General features: G+C 41.0%; 1 protein-coding gene across 2 annotated transcripts in view; it reads left to right on the top strand.

Annotated features, from left to right (window-relative positions):
• VSIG2 (V-set and immunoglobulin domain containing 2) overlaps positions 1–22,950 on the top strand; it is an 879,569-nt gene that overhangs the window by 398,594 nt on the left and 458,025 nt on the right. For both annotated transcript variants that reach the window (XM_044081180.1, XM_044081181.1), the window contains exon 2: positions 4,307–4,473. In XM_044081180.1, coding sequence (XP_043937115.1) covers positions 4,307–4,473 — 167 coding nt within the window. The remainder of the gene's footprint in view (positions 1–4,306; positions 4,474–22,950) is intronic.

Raw genomic sequence — 22,950 nt, 5'->3', positions numbered from 1 at the left:
GCCTGGATCACTGTATAGAAAAAAGACATTTTTAACCCCACTGGCTAAGACTGCAATCATTCGGTCACACCTACTCGCTACTCTTTTATATGCCTCGCCTGTATTTTCAAACAAATACAAACTAGGTAAGCTGTCCCATAGCTACAACCCTATTGCCAGATTTGGCACTGGCTCCACCTATAGAACCCACCACTGCCAGAAACTGAAACAACTAGAGTGGCTAGAACTGCCTAGCTTACTTCAATTCAATCAGCTCTTAATAGTGCACAACATTCTGTACCACCCCGAGGATACCCCCTCACTTATAAATATTATTAAGCCATATAACAACCTGAGATCCCTACGGTCAGCCAACAAACTACTGGTCCAAATCCACAAAGCTAATAACTGCTGATGAATCCCTGTTTACCAGCTTTGTTGGTAAAACCTGGAATTCATTGCCAAACTATATAACCCTACAATCCTCCAAAAGTCTCTTAAAAAAACCTCAAACAGTATCTCAAAGTGAACTGGCTTTGCCCATGTACCAACCCTTTATGTCTTTCAGATTTTCCCGGTTAGGGGATGCCACAGTGGAACTCCGGTCCGCTAATGATTGGTAGTAGATTTTTACGTGCTGGCTTGCCGAGCCTAACGTACAACCTTCAATGAAGGAACGCCCATTCATGCATGTCGCCACACAGAAGACACTCTAACTGAGAATCGAACGGGCAACCTCTAACTGTGAGGCGACAATGCTACTGCAGCACCACCACCGCAGTGATTAAGTTATAAACTGAAAACATAATCTGTAAATATCATAACATGCAACTACAACACCAAGCTCTATATCCAATCCTACATCTCTTGCTTTTGTGTCTGTCCATGCGAATTGTGAGTCCTTACTAGGGAACACCACTAAACCATTGTACATAATCACTTTGTTTTATATTTTCTAATGTTATCTAACTTCTTGTGTAATCTATGTAAGTTTGTCTATTTGGAGCTTTTCTCCCCGGGCCTCCACTGAAAATGAACATGTATCCAGTCAGACCATCCCTGTAAACAAATGTAAAATAAATAAATAAAGTGTTTGGACAGATACTTTATAAAAGGGGCATTATGCTCAATCCTTCAGCCTATTGAGTATTGATTATAGGGGAACAGTTATGCCCCTTGATCATAAGCTGTATGATAAAAAAGGATTTTCTTACAATAATGGATATATGGTTATAAAGGACAGTTCAGTGTCAAAGTTAGTTCCCATATCTGTAACAACAGGATCCATTTTACAGAGAGAAGTGAGTATTCTCAATGTGATAGTTACAAATTGAATCAAGCTTGCTGAGATATATGATTATACATTTTTGTTGGCATTAAGTTTCAATCCTTGGATTTGGCACCAACTATTTGTTTGGCACATGCTCTCTTGTAGGATCATCGTGTCCCATGGGGAGATTATGATAGCATCAAGTTTGCAGTCACCTGCAAACTTGGTTAGCCACAATCCCTTAACATTAGCTTTGACTTCTGAGAAGCAAATACCAAAGAGAAGTGGTCCAAGGACTGAACCCTTTGGCTGTCCACTAGTGACAGATCTTTTGGAAGAGGTAGAGGCAGCCAGCTTTACTTCTGTGTTCTATTTATGAGCCAGTGTGCTGTTGAGTGAGGTGCATCTCAGTTAACATTTAGCTGGGAGAGTTTATCAATGATGCCTGAGTGTGGGATGGTTTGAATGCCTTTGCAAGGTCCAAACAGGCAGCATGCAATAATTTACCCTCAACTTTTTCTTCAGATTCTTTTTTTTCATAGAAGTCAGCCAGGTTAAGTATGAAGAACCTGCCCATGATGAATGCTGACTGGGTTGAGTTGAGAGTCCATAGGTCACCTATATCAAATGTTATTAGTTCCATAATGATCATTTCCATAACTTTACTGATAAGGCTGGTCAGGCTTATGAGTCTGTACTTACCTAGTTCTGTTGTAGCTCCACTTTTGTACATGGAAGTGACTGTTGCTATCCTTCATTACTCCAGCACAAAGCCTGTTTTGAGACTAATGTTGAATAGCCTGTAAATGGGTTCTGACAATTCATGTTTCAGGCTACCATTAAGCAGTCTGGGATGTTATCTAGCCCTGTAGACATAGAGTTCTTGGCATTATGCAGTACTTTAAGAACTTTTTGTTGAGAGATTTGGGGGGGGGGCGGTGAATGTGAGTTTTTGGTCTGAGAATATTGGATGAGGAGTAAAGTGAGACGGAGTTGACTTTGTCCATTAGGATGGAGTTGACTTTGTCCATTAGTACAATGGTTATGTTCTCTGGGTCTGAATATGCAATGTCATTTACTATAAGCTCTTCATAATACTGGGCATTGTTTCGCGGGTTCGTATCACATTTAAAGAAGTTCTTTCTGGTTATCTTTTTCCATGTCTACCTTTTAATGATCGAGTTCCTTGTTTAGTTTAGCAAAATCATTTTTGGCTTCTTGAGAGGTAGATTTATTTTTAAGTGCAATGATTTTTTTTCCTTTTATAGAGCCAGTTTAAATTAACTTTCACCATAAGGTTTATTTTTGAATTTTGCATTGTATTTATTTCTTAGGGGGATGCAGGTGCATCTGTGCAAATATTTACATGTGCATAGATCTTGACAGTAAAGGATTTCATACAAGCAGTGGGATTGTTGAGTTGATGGGGTTTTTGAATTTAGTCAGGTCATGCTTCAGTTATAGCAGATTAGTCATTTTATAGTCTTTGAAAACTAAAATATTGGAGGCTGCTTTTGGTTTCAGGCTTAATGTGAATGTGACTGTCTTGTGGTCTTATTTGACTAGGAAGGAGGTTACAATAGGCAGGTGCAATAGCTGTCTCTTATTGGAAAGGACCAAGTTCAGGTTTTGATCTCCCCTGTTAGGGTGTGAACTAAACTGGGCGTACGTTTGAAGATGCATAAGTCTCCCAGTTGATGGTGGAATAGGCGAAGTCTTCCAGAAGAATGATGTTTCACTTAATACATAGGAACTTCCTACTGATTAGGTGTGGGCCAGGGGGTGAGGGGTGTATGGAGGGAGTTCTATAGATTGCTATGATGTGAAAAGAGGTTTTGTTTCCAGTAAGTTAGATGGGGTGGAATTCCAAGTCATTAACTTGTTGAATAAATCTGGAGGTAAGATTTTATTCTAAAGAATATAGAGACACTCATATTAACATACAAAGTAAATGGTTGTAATAGTATAATATCAGATTCATTCAAATGGACATAGTATATGGTTTTAAAAGTGCAATATCTGATTCATGTCAATATACATAGTATATAGCTGTAACAGTACAGTGGCCGTGGTTTTGCAACGGTTAGCATTGTCGCCTCACAGCAAGAGGTCCTCCTGTTCGATTCTCGGCTGGAGCTCTTTCTGTGCAGAGTCTGCATGCCCTCTCTGTAGTCGAGTGAATATTTAAAGATGTAGATAGGTGCATGTGAATGTGTGTGTGGGGGTTGGCAACTCGTCACTGTAAAAACACCACTGCCAATCAATCTGCAGACCAGTGATCTGCTTTGGCGACCTCTAATTGGGAAAAGCTGAAAGACGTTGCTATAGCTATGTCAGTACAATATTAAATTCATTATAATGTGCATGGTATATGATTGTAATAGACAATATCAGAATCATGCTAATAGAACATATATTTTACCAGCGCTATCAGATGCGTGCAAGTGTAACTTTTCTACATGTTGTCATTAGATTTTTTTGTACAAAAATTCCTGTCCTGTGTGACTTGCCTCACTCCATGCATGGACATAATTTCTAGGACAGTCATTCTGTTCCACTTAAGAGATTCAGTCATGACATTCTAAATAAATGAACTGCCATCCCCTGCAACAAACAATATTATTCACACACAACAAAAGGACTGATTTTACATTTATGATGTAAACGTTTAAAGCTGTGGGTGAATTTACTGATTGTGACTTTGATGAGGTTATTACTGTGCTAGAGACTGAAGGAAAACATATAGGAGGAACTAATTATGTAAGCGCCAAAGAAGGATAAAAAATGTAGCAAGCAGGAAAGAAAAAGAATAATGTGCAGCCATATTATATTTGTCCTGTCATCTGTCACAGACTGTTACAGAAAAGAAACATGGTTGTTATTTTACATTCTTTTTATGGAGAAATGTATTACAACTTTAAATTCAGAGCAGCTTCTAAGTAAAGGCCTGGGACCCTTAAACAGTTATTTTTATTTTTATTTTATTCCATATTGCTTTAACATTTCTAGACTGAATAGACACAAATGCTAATAAAGGGATGTATTTAAACTTCACAGGTGCTGTTTTGTCTATTGAAGTAACTATGCCATCAGGGCCTTTTCTGGTGAAAACGGGGGAGACAACCATCTTACCATGTTTGTATAAGACAACTGAACCAATTTCTGAAACTTTTGTCCTTGAATGGAAGTTTAAGTCTGAAGAAACTGTTACTCAAAGACAGACGGTAAGAAAAATGTTTTTGTTATTTGGACTGAATGAGTATTTGTAGTGACATAATTTGAAGGGAGGGAAATGAAGCTATATTCTTGAGTTTTTCACGTTATGTTGTCCTGTTTTGTGTATAGTTTCATGTGCGTTACTGCAATTAACAAGGGTTAACTTGTGCAAGGAGAAGGGAAGTATTAACTTGTGTAAAATATACATTCCATTGTACTATGTTTTAAACAGATGTCAGATTGATTTGTCATTTCAGCTCAGACTCAGCAAATCGTCAGGAAGGAGAGACCAAAATAACTTCAGGTTATCATTTTTCTGAATGCTTGAAGAACTCTGATTGGGCACACTAACTAACATTTCCTAACCCTATTTCCTGGGAGCAGACAGATATACAGAAAAAAAAAGCAATGCAAAAGTATCGCTGCTTAATGAGCCAAAATATTGTTTAATTTCTTTTTAACACAGAGAATTTTTACTTTGTGCTGTACTTGCTAGTTACTACCAGATTTAGGTGTGGTTGGCACAAGCCTGCCTCTTCAGCTGTGGCATAACATTGATCTGTGTCAGGAAAAATACTGGTATAAATCCTGACCTTAGCACTGTAGGCCTGGCCAACATTAGGAAAATGTCTTTGCAGCACTAGGTCTCTGTCTTTTCTTTAGAGTGGAGGATGTGGATTAAAAGACTGATAAACTTAGCATTAAGCTGCCCTCAATTTAGATGGGGCAAAAGTAAATGCCCACAGTGCATGGAAGTAAAGGCATTTCATGCTTATGCACCCCTTTTCCAATATCTTTGTTCAAAGATAAGGTACAGGCAAAAACATCCTGCAAAAGAAATGTAAAAAAAATCAGAATGCTTCTCTCCTGAATTACTTTCTGAACCACCTACAGATAAGGACTCTATTTATTTTATTCATTTCTACATTTTGATGACCTGTACTATGGGTGCCCCTTTTAAACAAAGAACCACTTACTTGGAAAAAATAAGCAAGGTATGTTATAGTGCTAGATTCCATAATGCTTAATACAATACTGTTCTCTAACTGTTCTGTAAGGGGTAGTAATGCTTAATGTAATAACAGTACTGTTCTCAGTTGTTTGTAAGGGGTAGTAATGCTTAATGCAGTAACAGTATTGTTCTCAGTTGTTTGTAAGGGGCAGTAATGCTTAATACAATAACAATACTATTCTCAGTTGTTTGTAAGGGGTAGGTAATGCTTAACTCATTCACTCCAATGGTGCTCAGGAAGTTTGCAGTATAACTTCCAATGGGAGGAGCCTAAGCCTTTTGACAGAATCAAATTATGTCCTCACATTTCAAGCAAATGTTCATATGTCTGGAACCATAGGGGTCATGAAATAAGTATAAATGGCAAACTCTTCAGCACAAACTATTTTTATTGTGGTAGTATTCTTTAGGTTCTGGTTCTTAAACTGAATTTTATAAGTCACAGTAAACACAGTAACTATTCCATTTGTAATATTTTGTAAACAACTTACAATATCTCAGCAACCACTCAAGTTACATGCATACTGTCAGCAGCATTTTATTCATCTACCTGAGAGCTTTCATATGAGGCTAAAGAGTTCTGAAAAATGTGAAAAGTATATCTATCTAAATTAATATCATACACACAACAGTTAATATCTATCTATCTGCACTCAACAGAGGTCAAATATTAATTCAATTGAGTTTGCCATTGTGTAAGGTTTAAGATGAAATCTTTTAAAACCTTGTACATAGCATGGTTTTGGAATTACTGATGCAAATATGAATAAGCAATATTTGACGCCTAGAGGTGTCAGTAGGAGTTAACTGCAGATGCACCTGGAGGGATCACTCCGATGTAATGAGTAGAGAAAAAGACATCTAATTGTGGAAAGCATCATAAAAGAAGAATGCAACATGAGGTGATCAGCCTCTAAAGGATCTGTTGGACATGGACTGTCATACCCAGCTGGATGGAGATGATGAATGCCTAGTAGGTCAAAACAATACAGCCTAGATTTAAACTATAGAAAAAAAAACAAAGGAAAGTGTATCCATAAGTCTAATTAGCTGCTCATAAACAAGTTGCATTTTAAAGCGAGAAGAAAAACTACTATTCTAGTCCTTTGCTTTTGGTCTGAGATCCTTCTCCTTAGAAATGTCATGTTAAACAGTTTTCAGCACTTAATGTATTTATCCTAAGGATATTTGTGCTCTTTTGGGCTGCTACTTTACTTAATAAACCATGTGTTTGTTTGAAACTCATCTACCACAGCTCTTACACATGCTCTCCTTCATCTTCCACACAAATTCTTCCCTCTCACTAATTGCCTTTTCCAATACAACATCCCTCTAAGTCCACCCTCCAACTTACCACTGAACTGAAAGCTGTGCTCAAAGTTACAGACAATGCATGGTCTTCTTGAAGACAAAATCTGTTCTTATCAAACCCCTTCCCAAAAACATCATTAGCCACAAAAATGCCTTACACTTCCACCCTATCTCTAACCTCCCTACACTTGGAAAATTACTAGAAAAATAATCTATAACCAACTGTCCACTTACATCCAACAGTACCACCTCCTCACTTTTAAACAGCATGGATTCTGAGCTGTCCGCAGTACAATGACAGGACTGTAGTGACTTACAGATGACATCTTTCTCAACCTGGATAAAGGAAACCTTTTAGCAGCTCTCTTCATTGCCACTTCCAGCTCCTTAACTCCCACCTAAAAATTGGGGCTAGCACCGGCATGGTCACATAATTTCAACAGTTCTTAACAGCTATGTATTTTAGAATAAAAAAGGCTTATCCCTGTCACCTTCAGCACCCCTTATCAGTGACGTGCCCCAGGGATCCATACTCACCCCACTGATGTTTTCAATCTTTATTATCAAATTATACTCTGACCTTCCTAACCTTCCTATTATTCTTTCTGCCAATGACATGGCTATCTTTTGAGCCTGTCCTCACATTCAACTATTCAAACCCAGCTTCGATATGACCTCCACTCCCCTCATTCTTGGACAAACAACCATTAGTGACTCCTAAACCCATTGAAAACAAAAAGTATGATATTTGGAACCTCACAAAAGCTGGAAAAACTCCTAAAAATCTCACCATTGCAGATCTCAATGGCTCCTCAATAAAAATAACTATATTCTTTAAATATGCAAAACAGCCTTACTTGCTCAACTTGAATATGGGCTCCTCTCCATCATATAACAAAAACGGTAAGCATGCACTCAGTGAAAAAATATATATTTGAGTACAATGTATCAGACTGAATTCATGAAATAAATTACAAATCCATTAAATAAATAACACACCAGTTTCATCACATATTCCTTGGTGTTATCCCCCAAATTATACATAGGGGATTTAAATACATGTACTCAATCCATATAACATGTTGCCATTGGTAGATTTAAAATTGTTCATTAAGAGCTGGTGAAAATAACCCCCCTAGTCAAATGATTCAAGATTTTTCTTGGTATTTAATATATTATGCCATCCTGGTTTATTTAATATATTATGCTATCCTGGTTTATTTAATCTATTATATACAATTCTATCAATAACCACAAAATAAATTTAGCAGTGGTATGCTTTTTAGTATGCTTATAAAGAGCATTTAACTTATGACCATTTCCCTCATATGTTCAGATATAATTAATTTTAAGGAACGTGAAGTTTGCCCAATATAGAAAGATGAAGTGGCAAGATGAATGACCCAGTCAGAGCTACAATTTCCAAATACCAAGATGTCAAACACTTTAGATGTATTTTTAGTCGTAATTTTTTTTTTGGTTTTCCAACAAACTTACACATAGAACAATGTCCACAAGGCTGACTACCCTGCAACAGACTCCTAACTACTGTTGTTTGTCTGTCTTCTTTCACATGTAGTAAGGTATTAAACCATCCTTCCAATGACTTCTCTCTCTCCAATTAGAAAATTGTCACCTAGATAGTAATAATTCACTCAGCACCTTGTCTGACAATAATATGTCTCAGTATTTTTTCCAAAATGTGTAATTAATCTCAGTGTATTGTTAGAAGTATTTTTCTTTTGATATTTCAAGAGTTGTGATCTATCGATCTCCATAACCAAATCTTGAGTCTGTGCAACCACCTGGTACTTATAGCCTCTTTACAGAGTCTGACTAACAACATTGATCCTTGCCGGATACATTTTCCTCTTCTGAACAGATTCTGTGTATCCTTAAAATAGAGATTTTGTAATGTTATGAATAATATGTCCAGGATGACAACTACCAGCATGTAGTAAGGTATTAAACTGGGGATGGTTCCTAAAAATTGTACTGCTTAATGTGCCATCATCATTTTTATGGATATCAGCATTCAAAAGATGTGATGTGCTCGAGATCATACTTTACTGTAAATTCAGTTCCCCATTTGTTTTCATTTAAGTATTCCATAAATTCAATTAAATAGTTTTTGATTTCCAGATTAACCAGCAGTCATCCAAATACCCCCACCAAATGTCCACAACATCCAAAAAAATATTATGGCATTGACCATACATAACTTGCTCTTCCAAATAACACATAAAAAGGTTTGCATATATCAGAGCAAAAGGAGCACCCATACCCTTACGCTTTAACTGTAAATAACACTCACCATTAAAATAGAATACAATATTTTCTTAGTAAGTACATGCTTGGTCAAACATAAAAGAAATGTATTGAACCCAGGGCTGTAAAGAGATAGTTTGCCAAGCCAGTATTCCAAGGTCATAAGGCCTGCCCAGTGTGGGATACTGGTATAAACAGCACTTACATCTAAAGTGAACATATACTAACCCACTTCCAACTGCATGTCTTGTATGATATTTAAGAGCTGTGTCGTATCTTGAATTCCAGAATGAACTCCTTTTAATAGTGGTTGGAAATATTGGGTTAAATAGGCTGATAGTGGATCAGTTAATTATCTCCGTCCAAATGCAATGGGCCTGTCTGGTGGTTGCATGAAGGATTTGTGAATTTTAGGAAGCATATAAAAATATTGTTGTTTTGTGTCTACGACTGTTAAGTGGAATGTCACAGCGTTAGAAACAATCTCCTCCTCTAAGGCCAGCTGTAAAAATTGGTCAGCATATGATTTAAACTTAGGGGCAGGATCTAATACCCTTTTACTACAAAACCAGTGATATGAAAGCTGCCTTTGAGCCTCAGCCAGGTACATTTTCCAATCCCACACAACAACCACACTCCCTTTGTCAGCATTGTTGAAGACCACATGTTTATTTTTCTGTAAATTCTTCAAAGCAGCCTGTTGAGATCGAGATAACTTCTAACCAGATGTATGCATATTAAATCTGAAATAAAAGTGTAACTCCTCTAACACTCTCCATCATAGCCACAGACCCTAAAAAAGCACTCACCCACTCTATGGACAGATGAAATCAAAATCCGCCAGTTCATTTCCAATCCCCTCCCCTCAGGAATACCACTGCACTGCCCTCTCCAAAGCCTAATGGCTACCAGTGTACTATAAATTTGAGCTCCTCCTAGGGTCTCTTCTTTTCACACTACTTCAACCATGTGCCTTCCCACCTCTTGCAACCAAACTGCATTATAAAATCACACCATACAACCTCTGCCACCTTCCCAATTAACTCCCTCACTGCAGACACTCCTAGCCAAACCGCACAGTACTGAACACTTGTTCCCCATTCTTGCCCTCCCTCCAAACTATAAGAAGTGCATTTGTACTGGACACATCAATTAACTCCCACCTCACCTGCATCACTCATGCTTCGACCCTCTGTTGCCACCTGCTGCTTCCTTTTCATATGTACTATAAAAATTAATTTGCATTTGTTTTTCTACTCTTTTAATAATTTCTACATAGTTTAAATTGCTAATGTGATTCTCTACCTTCTGTGATTATGCCATGTTCGTGAATTTGTTCTGTTTTATTTTTTTGTGAATTTCTTCTCCCAGGCTATGCCTGCAAATGTTTTACAGCCCCGGTAAATAAACAAAGTAAATTAACAAATAGTTTCTATTTGTATTTCAAGTGTAGTTTTCTTTTTTAGTTAATTCAGAATTACACGTAACATATAGTTCATAACAGTTAATTAGTAGTTCTTGTTCTCAATGCTTAGAACTGACTTTACTTTTCGGCTCCTGAAAAGTTGAGCTGTAGTGTGAACCCCCTCAGCCATGTGGTAGCTGTACTATTTAAATGGTCACTTTTTTTTTGGGAGAGGGTGTAAGTGGGGGTCTGCAACTGTAGCCAGTCCACCATTTTATAAGTTAGTTAAAGCCCTATCATTATAATCGGTATCCTACAGACTGCTAAGAGGTGACCTGTGTCTGGTGTGCAAAGCATCCATTACTGACTGATTTACTGCACATTAGCAAGTCATATGGCATCATAAGTACTCAATCAGGGAAACTAAGGCTTTTCTGCAATATCAACAGAATGGTTTGGAAGGACAGGTATATCTTGCAGAAGATACCACTGCTTTGAACAGAATCCCTATCCACGTAAAACAAATTTTTCAGTGTCCATCTCAAGTGCACCTTGGATTTATGGATAGGAAAAATAAATGTACTCCATGACTGCCTCTTATACTACTAATGGACAGAGGCAGCTCCTAAATGCATGGGTCCCCTCAAATTTTCTCTAGTATGGGGTAGGTTGTTTCAAGCAAAAAATGAAAATTGGCTTGGCTTAAAATTTCCTGCAAGGGCAGCTAGCATACTACTTAACTATAAACCTATGAACATGCATATTACTTCACATTTCTAGTTATCATTTGTGTCTTGTTTATGTTGTAGTTGGGATTTCAATTAATAGCTGACTGTAAAATGTAGTTACCCCATTATAATGAACTGCTTATTTTGCTCTTATTGCTTAGATATGATTCTGCTGTTTTCCATAAAATCTAGTTGTGGTTTAGCCTCATTTTCCCCCGCTGCTAGGTGTGTTGCTTAAAAGGTCAAAAAGAGTTACTTTATTCAGTTAACATCTTGCTCTCTGGCACTTGTTTTCATTTAGCTGTACATAGGGGATAAGCTGTCTTGCTTTATAAATTGCATACTCATCTCATAATCATGTTTTAGTATGTCTTTGGGATCTAAGAAGCCTTGTAGGTGTAACTCAGACTTGCAGTTGTTTATAAAATCTTAGGAGCAGACATGCAGAATATTTTGGACAAGCCTCATTAAAACATTACATAAATAGATTATCACCGGGATTCATGAAGCCTGCGCCAGGCGTAGCGTAGGTGGTATAACACCAAATATGGCCGCCGAGCGATTCAGGTACGATCCAATTCCACGTGCACTACCAGCGTACACCAGATCTGCGCAGCTCTCGGCTCAGGAATGCTAATCACCCCATGCACAGTGCTGCAACATGCAAATGTAGGTACATAGCAATTCATGAAGTGGCATAGGCATAGCGTAAGCCCACAGAAATGTAAACCAAAAAAAAAATGGTTTACATTTTGCCAAACAGAACATCGGAGCCATGAAAGTGGACCAGACTCATGTATTACAAAGTTAACATATGCCAATGGCTAATTATACAGCCAATGGCATAAGAAAAGATGCACAACACATAAAAAATAACATTTAATGTCATGGCCACAGTAACGCAAAGTACAACCGCAGGGCATGTGTGTGCAAACGGGAACACAAGGAAAATATATACAAATGTCATAAAATTGCAATGTAACACAAATCATGATTTCACCATAAAAGTCAATGGTATGCATGCTACACCACAACCAGGCTGCAAGGGTTGCTAAGGGTCTGTGACAGTGTTCGACACGGTAACTATGAATTAGTAGTCAATGCCATGCAAATGAGGCAAGTAATAGTGAATCGCAAACGTCCCGCCGGCCTAAGGATGTACCATACGGCACAGCGCTACAACACCAAGGAGTGGTCTGGTGGCATACATGACATCAGCAGTGGGGTTTGCCACCATAGCTGTAAGCACATTGGAGCAATGCAAATCCGGGCTGCCCGTTGCTAAGCAAAGCCGAAGGATAGTGGTGTGGATGTAGGTATAGCTTTGCTTAGCTGAGAGCACAAATGGTGCCTGAAAGCACATGTGTACGTGGCTGAAAACATGCCCGAAACCCGGTAAGCGGACACACACGCCACGCACCACAGCTCAAAAAGGACGTTTAGGGGAAGACAATAAGGAAATGGCACAGTAGGGTAATTGGAGTACAACTGAGCAATTAACACCTATTAACTCACAGTGGGCCACTGATGGCAGCTAACAAGGCTGCTAGCAGCAACCTGCAGAACAGGATAGGGGAGGTGTTGGATCGCAAAGAAAAGAGAACTGTAACTGCAGAGCAAAGCAAACCTGCAGTAGATCGGCTATAGAACACATTTCGCAAGACAATCCTGGTTTGGGAAAGTACAAAACAAGAAAGCAGGCTTCTGGATGCATGCCAGACAATGGGAGGGAAATCATTAAGAAAAGTTAAGGCAAGGGCAAGAGGTAATCCACGGCAGCTAAATGTAATTCAACACCAAAGGCACCACAATAGCAGTACCTGTGGTAAAACACATAAGATACCCTGCAGCTCCGAATGTACATACACACCCTATGACATCATCAGTGTTCAAACCACAATAGTGTAAAGTGTGAAGGCACCTCACACACTTGTGTATTCCCAAACACTGCACCATCGGTGTAAACAGATGGGGAACTTTTACAATGTACTTGTTGGGAGCTGCCATAGCTGTGATTCATCACCATGTGTTGGAGACTGAAGGTGTTGTGGAGGATGATGCTGACAACCACCTCAGACCCCGGAGGAGGAGAAGAGTGTTCAGACCAAGGGTAACCTACCAGGGGCTACATGATCTGGAGATAGTAGAGCGTTACAGGGTGGACAGGGACATCATACAGCAAATAGTTGAGCTGTGCTGGCCACGCCTGAGATCCAGAAACAACAGAGGGGAACCCATCCCAGTGGACATGAAGGTATGTGTAAGCTTGAGAATACTAGCCACAGGTACCTTTTAAAGGCCAACTGGAGATATTATGGGGATCTCATGGGCATCAGAATCCAGGGTACTCCACCAGTTCCTGGATGCCATGTTACCACATGCCAATGAGCATATATACTTCCCCCAAACTCAGGAGAAGTTGGCCAGCAACGTGCGTCTCTTCCACCATGTGACACACTACCCGGAGGTACTGGGTGCAATAGACTGCATGCACATACATATCAAGTCACCACCCGGTGAGCATGATAGGCACTACATAAACCACAAGGGATACCACTCCATCAACTGCCAGGTCGTGTGCAATGCCCAGGACATTATCACGGATGTTTGTGCTGGCAGCTCTGGAAGCTACCATGACTCCCACATTTTGCATGCCTCACAGCTGTATCAGGTATTTGTCAGGGGGGACATCCCATATGACCACCTTGTGGGGGATGCTGGCTATGCACTGGAGCCGTGGATGATGACTCCCATCAGAAATGCACACACACCCATGCAAGAACACCATAATGAGGCACACGCACAAACCAGAATCATCATAGAGCATGTGTTTGGGATGCTGAAATCACGGTTCCGTTGCTTGGACATATCTGGTGGAGCCTTGCAGTACTCTCCAGGCACGTGTGCCCACATCTTTATAGTATGTGCCATGCTACATAATATGATCCTGCGGAAACAGCTGCAGCAGGGACATAATGGTGAAGGCCCTCACAGCCCACCGCAATTGCCAAGGCCATCACAGGCACAGATGGATTCAGACCACGAACACCCTGTGCCAGCCCCAGTAGGCAGACGGAGGCATGCCCAATATGCCCACGCCTTGGCAAAGAGGGAACATATAGCACATACACTGACAGTGTAGCCCCTATGGATTGACACACTTCTCCACCTGCACACACAGTAAAATGCATGGCACACACACACACACACAACCACCTGTAAATTGTAATGTATAGGTGGCCTACTGTGTGAATCCTACATAGGCAGCCCTCAACTATTGCACACACAACAGCTATTGGAACAAGGAAAGTCAACACCTGAACAGTAAACAAAGCTAACAGCATATGTTGATACTGTATGTATAGGTTCCTAGGTACATCAGTAGGTACATGCCGGATTGTCAGAGGCCATTCATCAGCCTAGGCAAAATGTGTCTGCTGTCGCCACCCTATCGATTAACTAACTGTCCCTCTGTGGAGTAGAGCCAGTTGCGGGATCCATGTGTGTAACCACTGTTCCCCACCTACTCTGCATGGATTCCCCGGTGTGTTAATGAGGGGCTCCATATAATGTAATCAGGGATGTAGTGCCAAAGCATGGGGAGTACCCATGACAGGTATCTGTCACCCCAGCATTCTCCAGTTATGGTTGTGTCAAGGTGTAGCACATTACAGTGTGTGGCTCACTGTGACATAGATTCCCAATGCTGGCGCACATCCATTAAACATCACTTGGACATACCATTAATAGGTATCATCCATATGTAAACTAACTGAGTTACACATTTGATTGCAGTATGGAGGAACAGCTGTAGTACAGTCCACATACAAAACACCATAACACTTGTACAAATCCCAGACGACCAAGTGGTAAAGCCACTGACTGTGTCGTGCATGTTCCCGGTTCCACGTCCTGCAAGGTCTGTTACGTAATCCTGATGGCACGAATAATGGATGTTGGATGCAGGTCATTAGAGCACGTTTAAGCACATGTTAGTGGGTTTATGTGCTGGCAAGTGACGGTAAGCGTCGTTTAAACATGACTACATGGATATGCGCAAAACAGGTCTAAGCTTTGCTGAATTTCGTGCAGATCACGGTCAAAGATGTCCAGAACAGGTGAAACCAGCATTATTCACCCTTGTACTAATATTGCCTGCTCTGAGAGGTAAAACAACCATTGCCAGGAGTAGAACACACAACCATGTACACAATCACCTACCACTAAGCCACCCGAGATGTACCAGTGGCAGGTGGGTATTGTGACAGGTTAAAACACAAAAGGGTGGAGTTCAGGAAACAGTATACACCGCCATGTACCCAACAAAAGGTGCATTCCCTCTCTCTCTCTCTCTATATATATATATATATATATATATATATATATATATATATATATATATATATAAAATAGGGATAGAAAGGGTGATAGAGAGATGTATGTCGATATACACGGATATACATATATCTGCAAATATATAGACAGGTTAACGACATGTACACAACCATGAAGGTACAAATAAATAGGATACTGCCAACTACCGAATGCTTTACATATCGACATGCATAATCACGAGGCTTAAAGACCAAAAGACCACAGTACTGGAAAACTAGAACCGCGAGTGCTATTATCACGATGTTAAGGGACATTTAGTTATTGCTGCTGGTGCTGCGGTCCAGGTAAGTACTGTGTTTAAGTGTGTTTCTGATTGCTGCAGTGTGTATAAGTGTGTGTTGAGAGTGCGGTGTGTGTTTCTGTAAGGCTGTAATGTGTGATGTGTGTGTGTGTGTGTGTGTGTGTGTGTGTGTGTGTGTATGTGTGTTTGCATCATGTGTCTGTTTGTGCTAACTTGGAGGTAGATTATTACAGTAGGTGTGGTTATAGCCGGCCTTAGGCATACGGTTACCACCTGTCCCACTTTGAGAGGAACAGTCCCTGTTTGGGCAGTTGTGTCCTGACAAAAAATATTAAAAAGGGCAAATGTCCTGAGATTGTAGGACATAATTATGCCCCATATATTATGTAACAGTTGCATTAAATAGTTATTCCTGTATCTAAAATATGTAAATGTTACAAGAAACATAATAAGCAACTAAAGTGCTACAAGAATAAGATTTTATTTAGGTCAAAAGTAAGTTCTATCCTTTGTACTGACAGTGGGTATGTGTCGGCCTCTAAACCCCGATGTGTGTCCTGCAAATGTCCCACTATGGCCATTTGAAAAGGTGGCAAGCCAAGCCAAAGAGGTTCAGTCACCAACACAACTGCAATGAGTGCAAATATCTGTGACAGAAATGCATGAGACAGCTTTCATGTAGCAACATTTCATTACATATCGATGTATTTCTGGAGGGATTGAAGAATCAACATCACCTGCATGCTATATAGGAACCAATTAACAATGGCTTAATGAATAACCCTGCAATAACCATAGTATTAGTCTACTAAATGATAGGTCTTCAATTAGGGAAGGAGCCCCCACACACATATGGAATATGTATGACTGCAGTCCCCACAAAGCTTTATCTGCTATGTACACCCACCTACATCTCCCCCACACCTGAAACAATTGCAATACAGACTGTAATAACATCACAAACATCCACTCACTCAATGACATATGCAGAAGTGTTAACATACCTTGTGAGAGACACACTTGTAATGGTGCCATGTGAAATCTTTGCTGTTGTACAATGGAACAGACGCCGATGGTACAGGTTTTGTTTGCAATAGTCTCGTATCAGATGGTTGAGATAACAGCTACACTCACATGTAGAACTACATAGTCTAGCCGTCACACACAATCTACGGGGGACATGAATTCAAAATATGTGTGTCTCTCCATATAGCAGTTGCAATTCATCACAATAAAACACACCCAGACCGTCTTCCTCGAAGGTAGGGCAAAAGGACAACGCCCAAGTAGAGTATTCAATTTTACCCCAATGTTGCCATGTAATTGGCTAATGGAGTAGCTGCACAGCTGATGTGCATGTAATAATTTACTCTGGAACACCAATTGGTGGCAGGATACCACATGTTACAGGTATCTACGTATAAAATGATGGCTTGCCATACATTCAAACCGTATGCTCATACCATAGAACCGTTTAAACAGGAAAGGAGTAACACAGATATTTTCATAAACTTGGACCACTAAGAAGGTATGTAGAACACTCAGTATGTTAGTGTATGTAGTGCCTGTTCTGTATTAATGAAAGTGTACGCAATGCATACAGTGGAAAAAGGTATTATGTAGTGATGTCTTGTTGAGCATAGTAACGCTTGTAGAAATTGTGTGTACTGCTGTGGGCCACAAGGTAAACACCTCATACACCACAAGGGATGCTACATAAGGGCTTTAAACATAACAATTCCACTCCAGCCACTGTCAGTGGTAGGGTTTGTCCAACAAGTACGTGCCATAACAGGGGATAGTATATGGTGATATACTGTAACTGTAGGCATATGTATGGGTGTATAACGAGAATAACATGCCTAAGGTGGTCCTGCTGTGCAATTATGCTTTGCATTATGGGATATTGTTTCCAAAATGTGAAATGTACAGTATTGTAGGTAGATATGTCAAATATTTTACATAGCATTACTGTTATATTATGCAAACATAAGGTATGTCTATTGGCATGTACAATACACAATAACAGGATACATATGGCTTGTAGTCACCAGACAATGTAACAGCATGATAGCTAATTGAAATGGAAGAGCTACTCAATTATCCATGCACAAAGGACATGTAATAGCTTCATAGGTTCATAGTTAGGTACTATGCTGTCTGGCCAAGTCCATTTTTAAGCCCAACTACAGTGTTTTCACTGATGGCACCTCCCTAGGTTAGTGTTCTTTGCCTGTGAACAGCAGAGCCATTTGTTTCCTGCACCTGTGTACAGTACAGCCACTGCAGTGATCCCTGGCGTACATGTCTGTCTCCCATCCACCCATCAAGGTATCTCATGAATAGTGCTAGTGAGGGTCCCTGCCTGATGTACATAGGAATCATATTCCAAAGCATGGTGAGTGTCCGGTTCAGGAATGTATCCCTCCAGCACGTCCTACTCATCGTTGCGTTTGGGTACATATCCCAGAGCATGTTGCTCTCAGTGGCTTTTGCTTATGTTGCTTATGTGGAGCATATCCATCAATATTGTTGTGGACATGGGCCTTGTGTGTTCAGCAGAGGTCACCTGTGAGTATGCAGTATGCAAATAAGTACAGTTGGGGTTTCTGTAGTTGTGCTGCATACGTCATCCTTCGGAGATGAGTAATCCTGTTGATGTGTTAATGTTGTGGTATTTAAAGCCGTTGATGTTCCGTAAGGTACACCCCAAATGGGGTGTTGTACCCTTGAACGTGTTTCATAAATCAGGAGTATAGAGGTACAATGGCTGCCTTTGTTCCTGCTACAAACCCATTACAGATTAGGGTGGCCAAATAGAAGGATATCCACACCACCTTGGCAATATGGTTATCAAAGGAGTGGGTGCTATCTACGTGTGTACTAAGATCCCTTATAATGTCTTATGTATGTAGGGGACTAAAACCTATGTGATAGTCAGTGGATGATTGGTGTAATCCAAAGGGGATGTCTATGCACCTTGTGGCATGCAGCTTGAGGCCATGTTATCGACACCAGGTATCCGTCACAATGACACCCTTATGGAGGGTGTCTGTATCAGCTGGTGAATCAGTCATGGCTCCTAGTTTGCAGTTGTCTGGAAACCTATTCAGGGAAAGTCCTTCTGTGCTAGCCTGTACCTCATGGAAGCATATACCGAACATGAAGGGCCATATGACAGTGGACTGGGGTACGCCAATTGTAACTGATGTAGAGTAGGAACTATGGTATGCTACCCTCACTGTGTGTGTGTCCTGTCCATGAGCCACTTTGCATAACATCTCGAGATGTAGGGGTTGATATGCAGGTGGATATGTATATTGACAATACCAGAATGGGGAATGGTGTTGAAAGCCAATGAGAGGACAAGGTAAGCTGTGTGGACCTCCTTACCATCATCTACTACCTTCGTAACTGTCTCAAAGGACTCCACCAGGTGTAGGAGCCATGGTCTGGCCCTAACAAATCCAACCTGGGTGGTATCAAAGGTTTGGAGGCCACCAATGTCTCTCTGAATGACTTCCATGATGATGTGCCCCATAGCCTTGCAGAACAGTCTAGTCAGGTGTATAGGGTAATAGTTCCTCTGGTCCATTGTGGCACCACCTTTGTGGAGTGTGATAACTGTTGTTGTGTGCCATTCAGGGGCCACAATGCCTGATACAAGGCTATTAGTGAATTTGCTGCCCAAGTGAGGAGCCATGTCATTCTGAGGTTTGTGTAAATCGCAGCCTGGGATGTTGGATGGTCACATGGAGTCTGTATTCCAGGCTTTAGAGAGTGGAGGTTTGAACTGCGTAGTTGTGACCACAGGGACTCTGCATTGTTCCTGTATAGATTTGGGCCTTTTAGGGTGTGAGAGGGGTGTAAAGTTAGCATTGAACCTATCTGCCAGGATGTTGCCAATATCAGTCAGTTCTGTAATATTCCTGCCTAACCATTGTATGTCATAGCAGATGTGGGTATTGCCATCGAGAGTAGTGACATACCTTCATAACGCTTTGTGGTAGTCCTTGGAATGTGTTGCAGTAATGTTTACATAGCTAGCTTTGGAGGATGTGATAAGGGATCTCAGATTCCTACTGAGGCTGACCAGGGAGCTACCCCACCCATGGGAGTGTACTCTACTTTGCAACAGTCTCCTCCTTCTGTTGTACATTATGTCCATGACAGTGGACCCCCAGAGTGGCATTCGTTATCTGGTGGGTACCGTCATGGCTCTGTTTGGGATAGCATGATCCATGCAGTCGTGTAAGTGCTAATTAAGTGCAGTTGTGTATGTTTCAGCGTTTGTAACTATATTGTCCATCTGCATGGGTGTCATGACGTTTACTACTGCTGTCATAAGAAGCCTGAAGTTGGCTTTGTAGAAATATTGTACTGTGTTTTCCATGAAGGGTGTGGTGCCGGGATGTGGATAACAAGGGTGATTAGCATACGTTCGGAACTGACCAATGAGGGGATAACCCAGGTGTGGAACACCAGTCACACATGTTGGTAATGTCCAGGTCTAGGATATTGTTGGCCTTGGTGGTGGTGTGTACAGTTTGATCCAGCTGATTGGAGGTTATGAATCCCAGAAAGTGTTGGCCTAATGTGTCGGTACATGAGTAGGTATCACAGTTAAGTGTGGGGTAGTGTCAGTCTCACATCAGTAGTTCCTGTTTGAACCCTACTTTCCAGTACACCAAGAAATTAGGGCCGTTAACCGTGGGGTATGATATGGAATCCATAGCAAGCTACAATTTGTATAGCAGTTCTGGCCACAGTTAGTTGCACTTGGATTACCCCTGATGCATTGTGCTAAGCAACCAGCCTGGAGGTGTGTACATCCTTGTGAAATATGGACACACCTCCACCATGGGTGTTCCAGTCCTGGTTACATGACTGAAAGGTGTGGTCTGCGTAATAGCCTGTCAGTGCAGGGGTGCTCTCCGGAGCCTAGAAGCAAGTCCCAGTCACTGCAGAGATATCGTAGTGGTCCATTATAAGGAGTGCCTTGGCTGAGTGTATTTGAGATGAAGATGTCAAGCATTGAGTAACATTACCCTCAGGTTTTGCTTGCCTGTTCCTGTTCTGGTGGTGAATATGTTATTTGAAATGTGTCTAAAACAGGCAGTATGGGAGCAGCAAGAGCCTTAGATGTTATCCGTAATCCCAGGGCTGACAGGTGCAGGTCATCTGTGCCAAAGCATTGTGTTTTGTCGACCATGTCATTCAAAGCAGACAGATACTGGATACCCTTGGAATGACACCAGAAGCATAGGCAACTGTTGAAGTGAATAATTCAGTCATTGTACTGTGGTATCAGTCTGAACGAATGCAGAATGCTTCTCAGGGCTTGGGCGATACCTGCCTGGGCTACAAGATCGGAGAGCTATTGCATGTCCCTGTACATGTAGTCCAGGAAGTTACATCTCAGGGCATTCACACTAACATGGAGAATGACAGTCATATTGTACCTGTTGAGGAGTGACCTGAGTGCATAGGTTATGTTGTGGATCCTGTTACCCGACAGTCAGATGAAAGTGACTATCACCTTGTGTAGCCTGCTGAGTGGGACATCAGTGTGACCGCCTACAGAGTCACCTATGACTAGTGTGTTAGGTATGTTATAGCATCCTATTGGCTGTAGTTGATGGGCACACATGAGTCTGTGGGCTATAAGTAATTGGTGTCGTGTTTGGTGATGGGGGCTGCCTCTGTTGCTTACACAGAGTAGTATGGAGAGGCTCTGCAAGTGTTGTAGTCTTACTATGTGTGGCCTGTGGTGGTGGAGATCTAGTGAGACTATGTGATGAGTGGGGTGTGGTGCAAATGTTTAAGATCCCCACATGATTGTCAGGTTCAGTCTGGGTTGGAGAGAGCATTACCTCCAGCATGGCTACATATGTGCATCTCCCACAGGCTTTGGTGTCGTATGTTAGGAGGTGAGCATTGACTGTGTACATGAGACAATTGCTATATTGCCTCATGTTGCCCATATTCATCATATAGACAGGCAATAACATTGGCAATTGACACTTGGACATGCCTGTATATTCAGCCATTTCTCACAAGATATGTGAGGTAAGTGTGTACAACAGCTGTTATACTGTAAGCAAGCTGGAAATGTAAGGACAAACAGTGTTTACCTGTAGGAAATGAGTAGGATTGAGTGCTATAGTAATTAGTAGCTCATGAAGTGCTTATATGTTCTGAACAAGTGCTGAGCATGAATAAGCAATACAGATAGGGTGTTGGATAACATAAACTCACTGCCCCCCCAACAGGTACACAATTACATATCCATGAACACTACAGAGCCCCTGTAACCATAACTATGATGGTACAAGGTGCATTCAGGCTGCATGTGATCTGTTCAAATCCCTGGTTGTATAATACACATATGGCAAAGCAGTTTGCTCTACACATACACTTCCATGTAAAACATAGGTTCGTGTCAGTCTGTGAAAACACTGAATGGAGCACACCAAAAGTTATCACAACCCACAAAGTGGAGATGGCACTGCACTATTACCCTGCTGAGTATGGTCTGAAAGTCTATGAACCTTAATCAACATAGATGTTGTTAGCCGTACAGATGTAGATGACAGTACGGATGAATTCACACTGCATAGCATACCTGTGACAGGTCATAGGACATCATCACCCATACTGTGTTCCACCTACACTCAGTATACTAGATGTACCTTCGTATGTCACAAGAGTGTTCTACCAATGGCCTGTTGACACAAGCAACACTACAAAAGGTGTCTGATTGACATGTGCATATCACACCAGTGGCAGCTACAGTAAAACAGGGTTAGTGTTTTGTACTCCCCCCTCATTGTAGCCCATACCACACAGACAAATGGGAGGCATCTGCGTATGTAAGTATGTGAATGGCCATGACCTAGGAGCAATAGCTGACTCAGTGTTGTGGACAACATACAGAATGGGCTTTGTGGGTGAGGTGCGTGACAAATGTGCACAATCTGACAGCTGCTTATTGCATTGCACTGCTATGTTAATAACCCTGTACCCATTAACTACCACCTAGGCAGCGGTCAACATTATGGACACTGTGTGTAAGGGATGGTGCTGTGCAGTTTACCTCCCTGAGCTAATGACATCACCATGCCT

This window comes from Protopterus annectens, chromosome 8.part0 (genome assembly GCF_019279795.1).
Source record: "Protopterus annectens isolate FY-2018-M chromosome 8.part0, PAN1.0, whole genome shotgun sequence".
Lineage (NCBI taxonomy): Eukaryota > Metazoa > Chordata > Ceratodontiformes > Protopteridae > Protopterus > Protopterus annectens.
The sequence above is the reverse complement of the archived record's forward strand: the minus strand, read 5'-3'. Positions and strand labels throughout refer to the sequence as shown.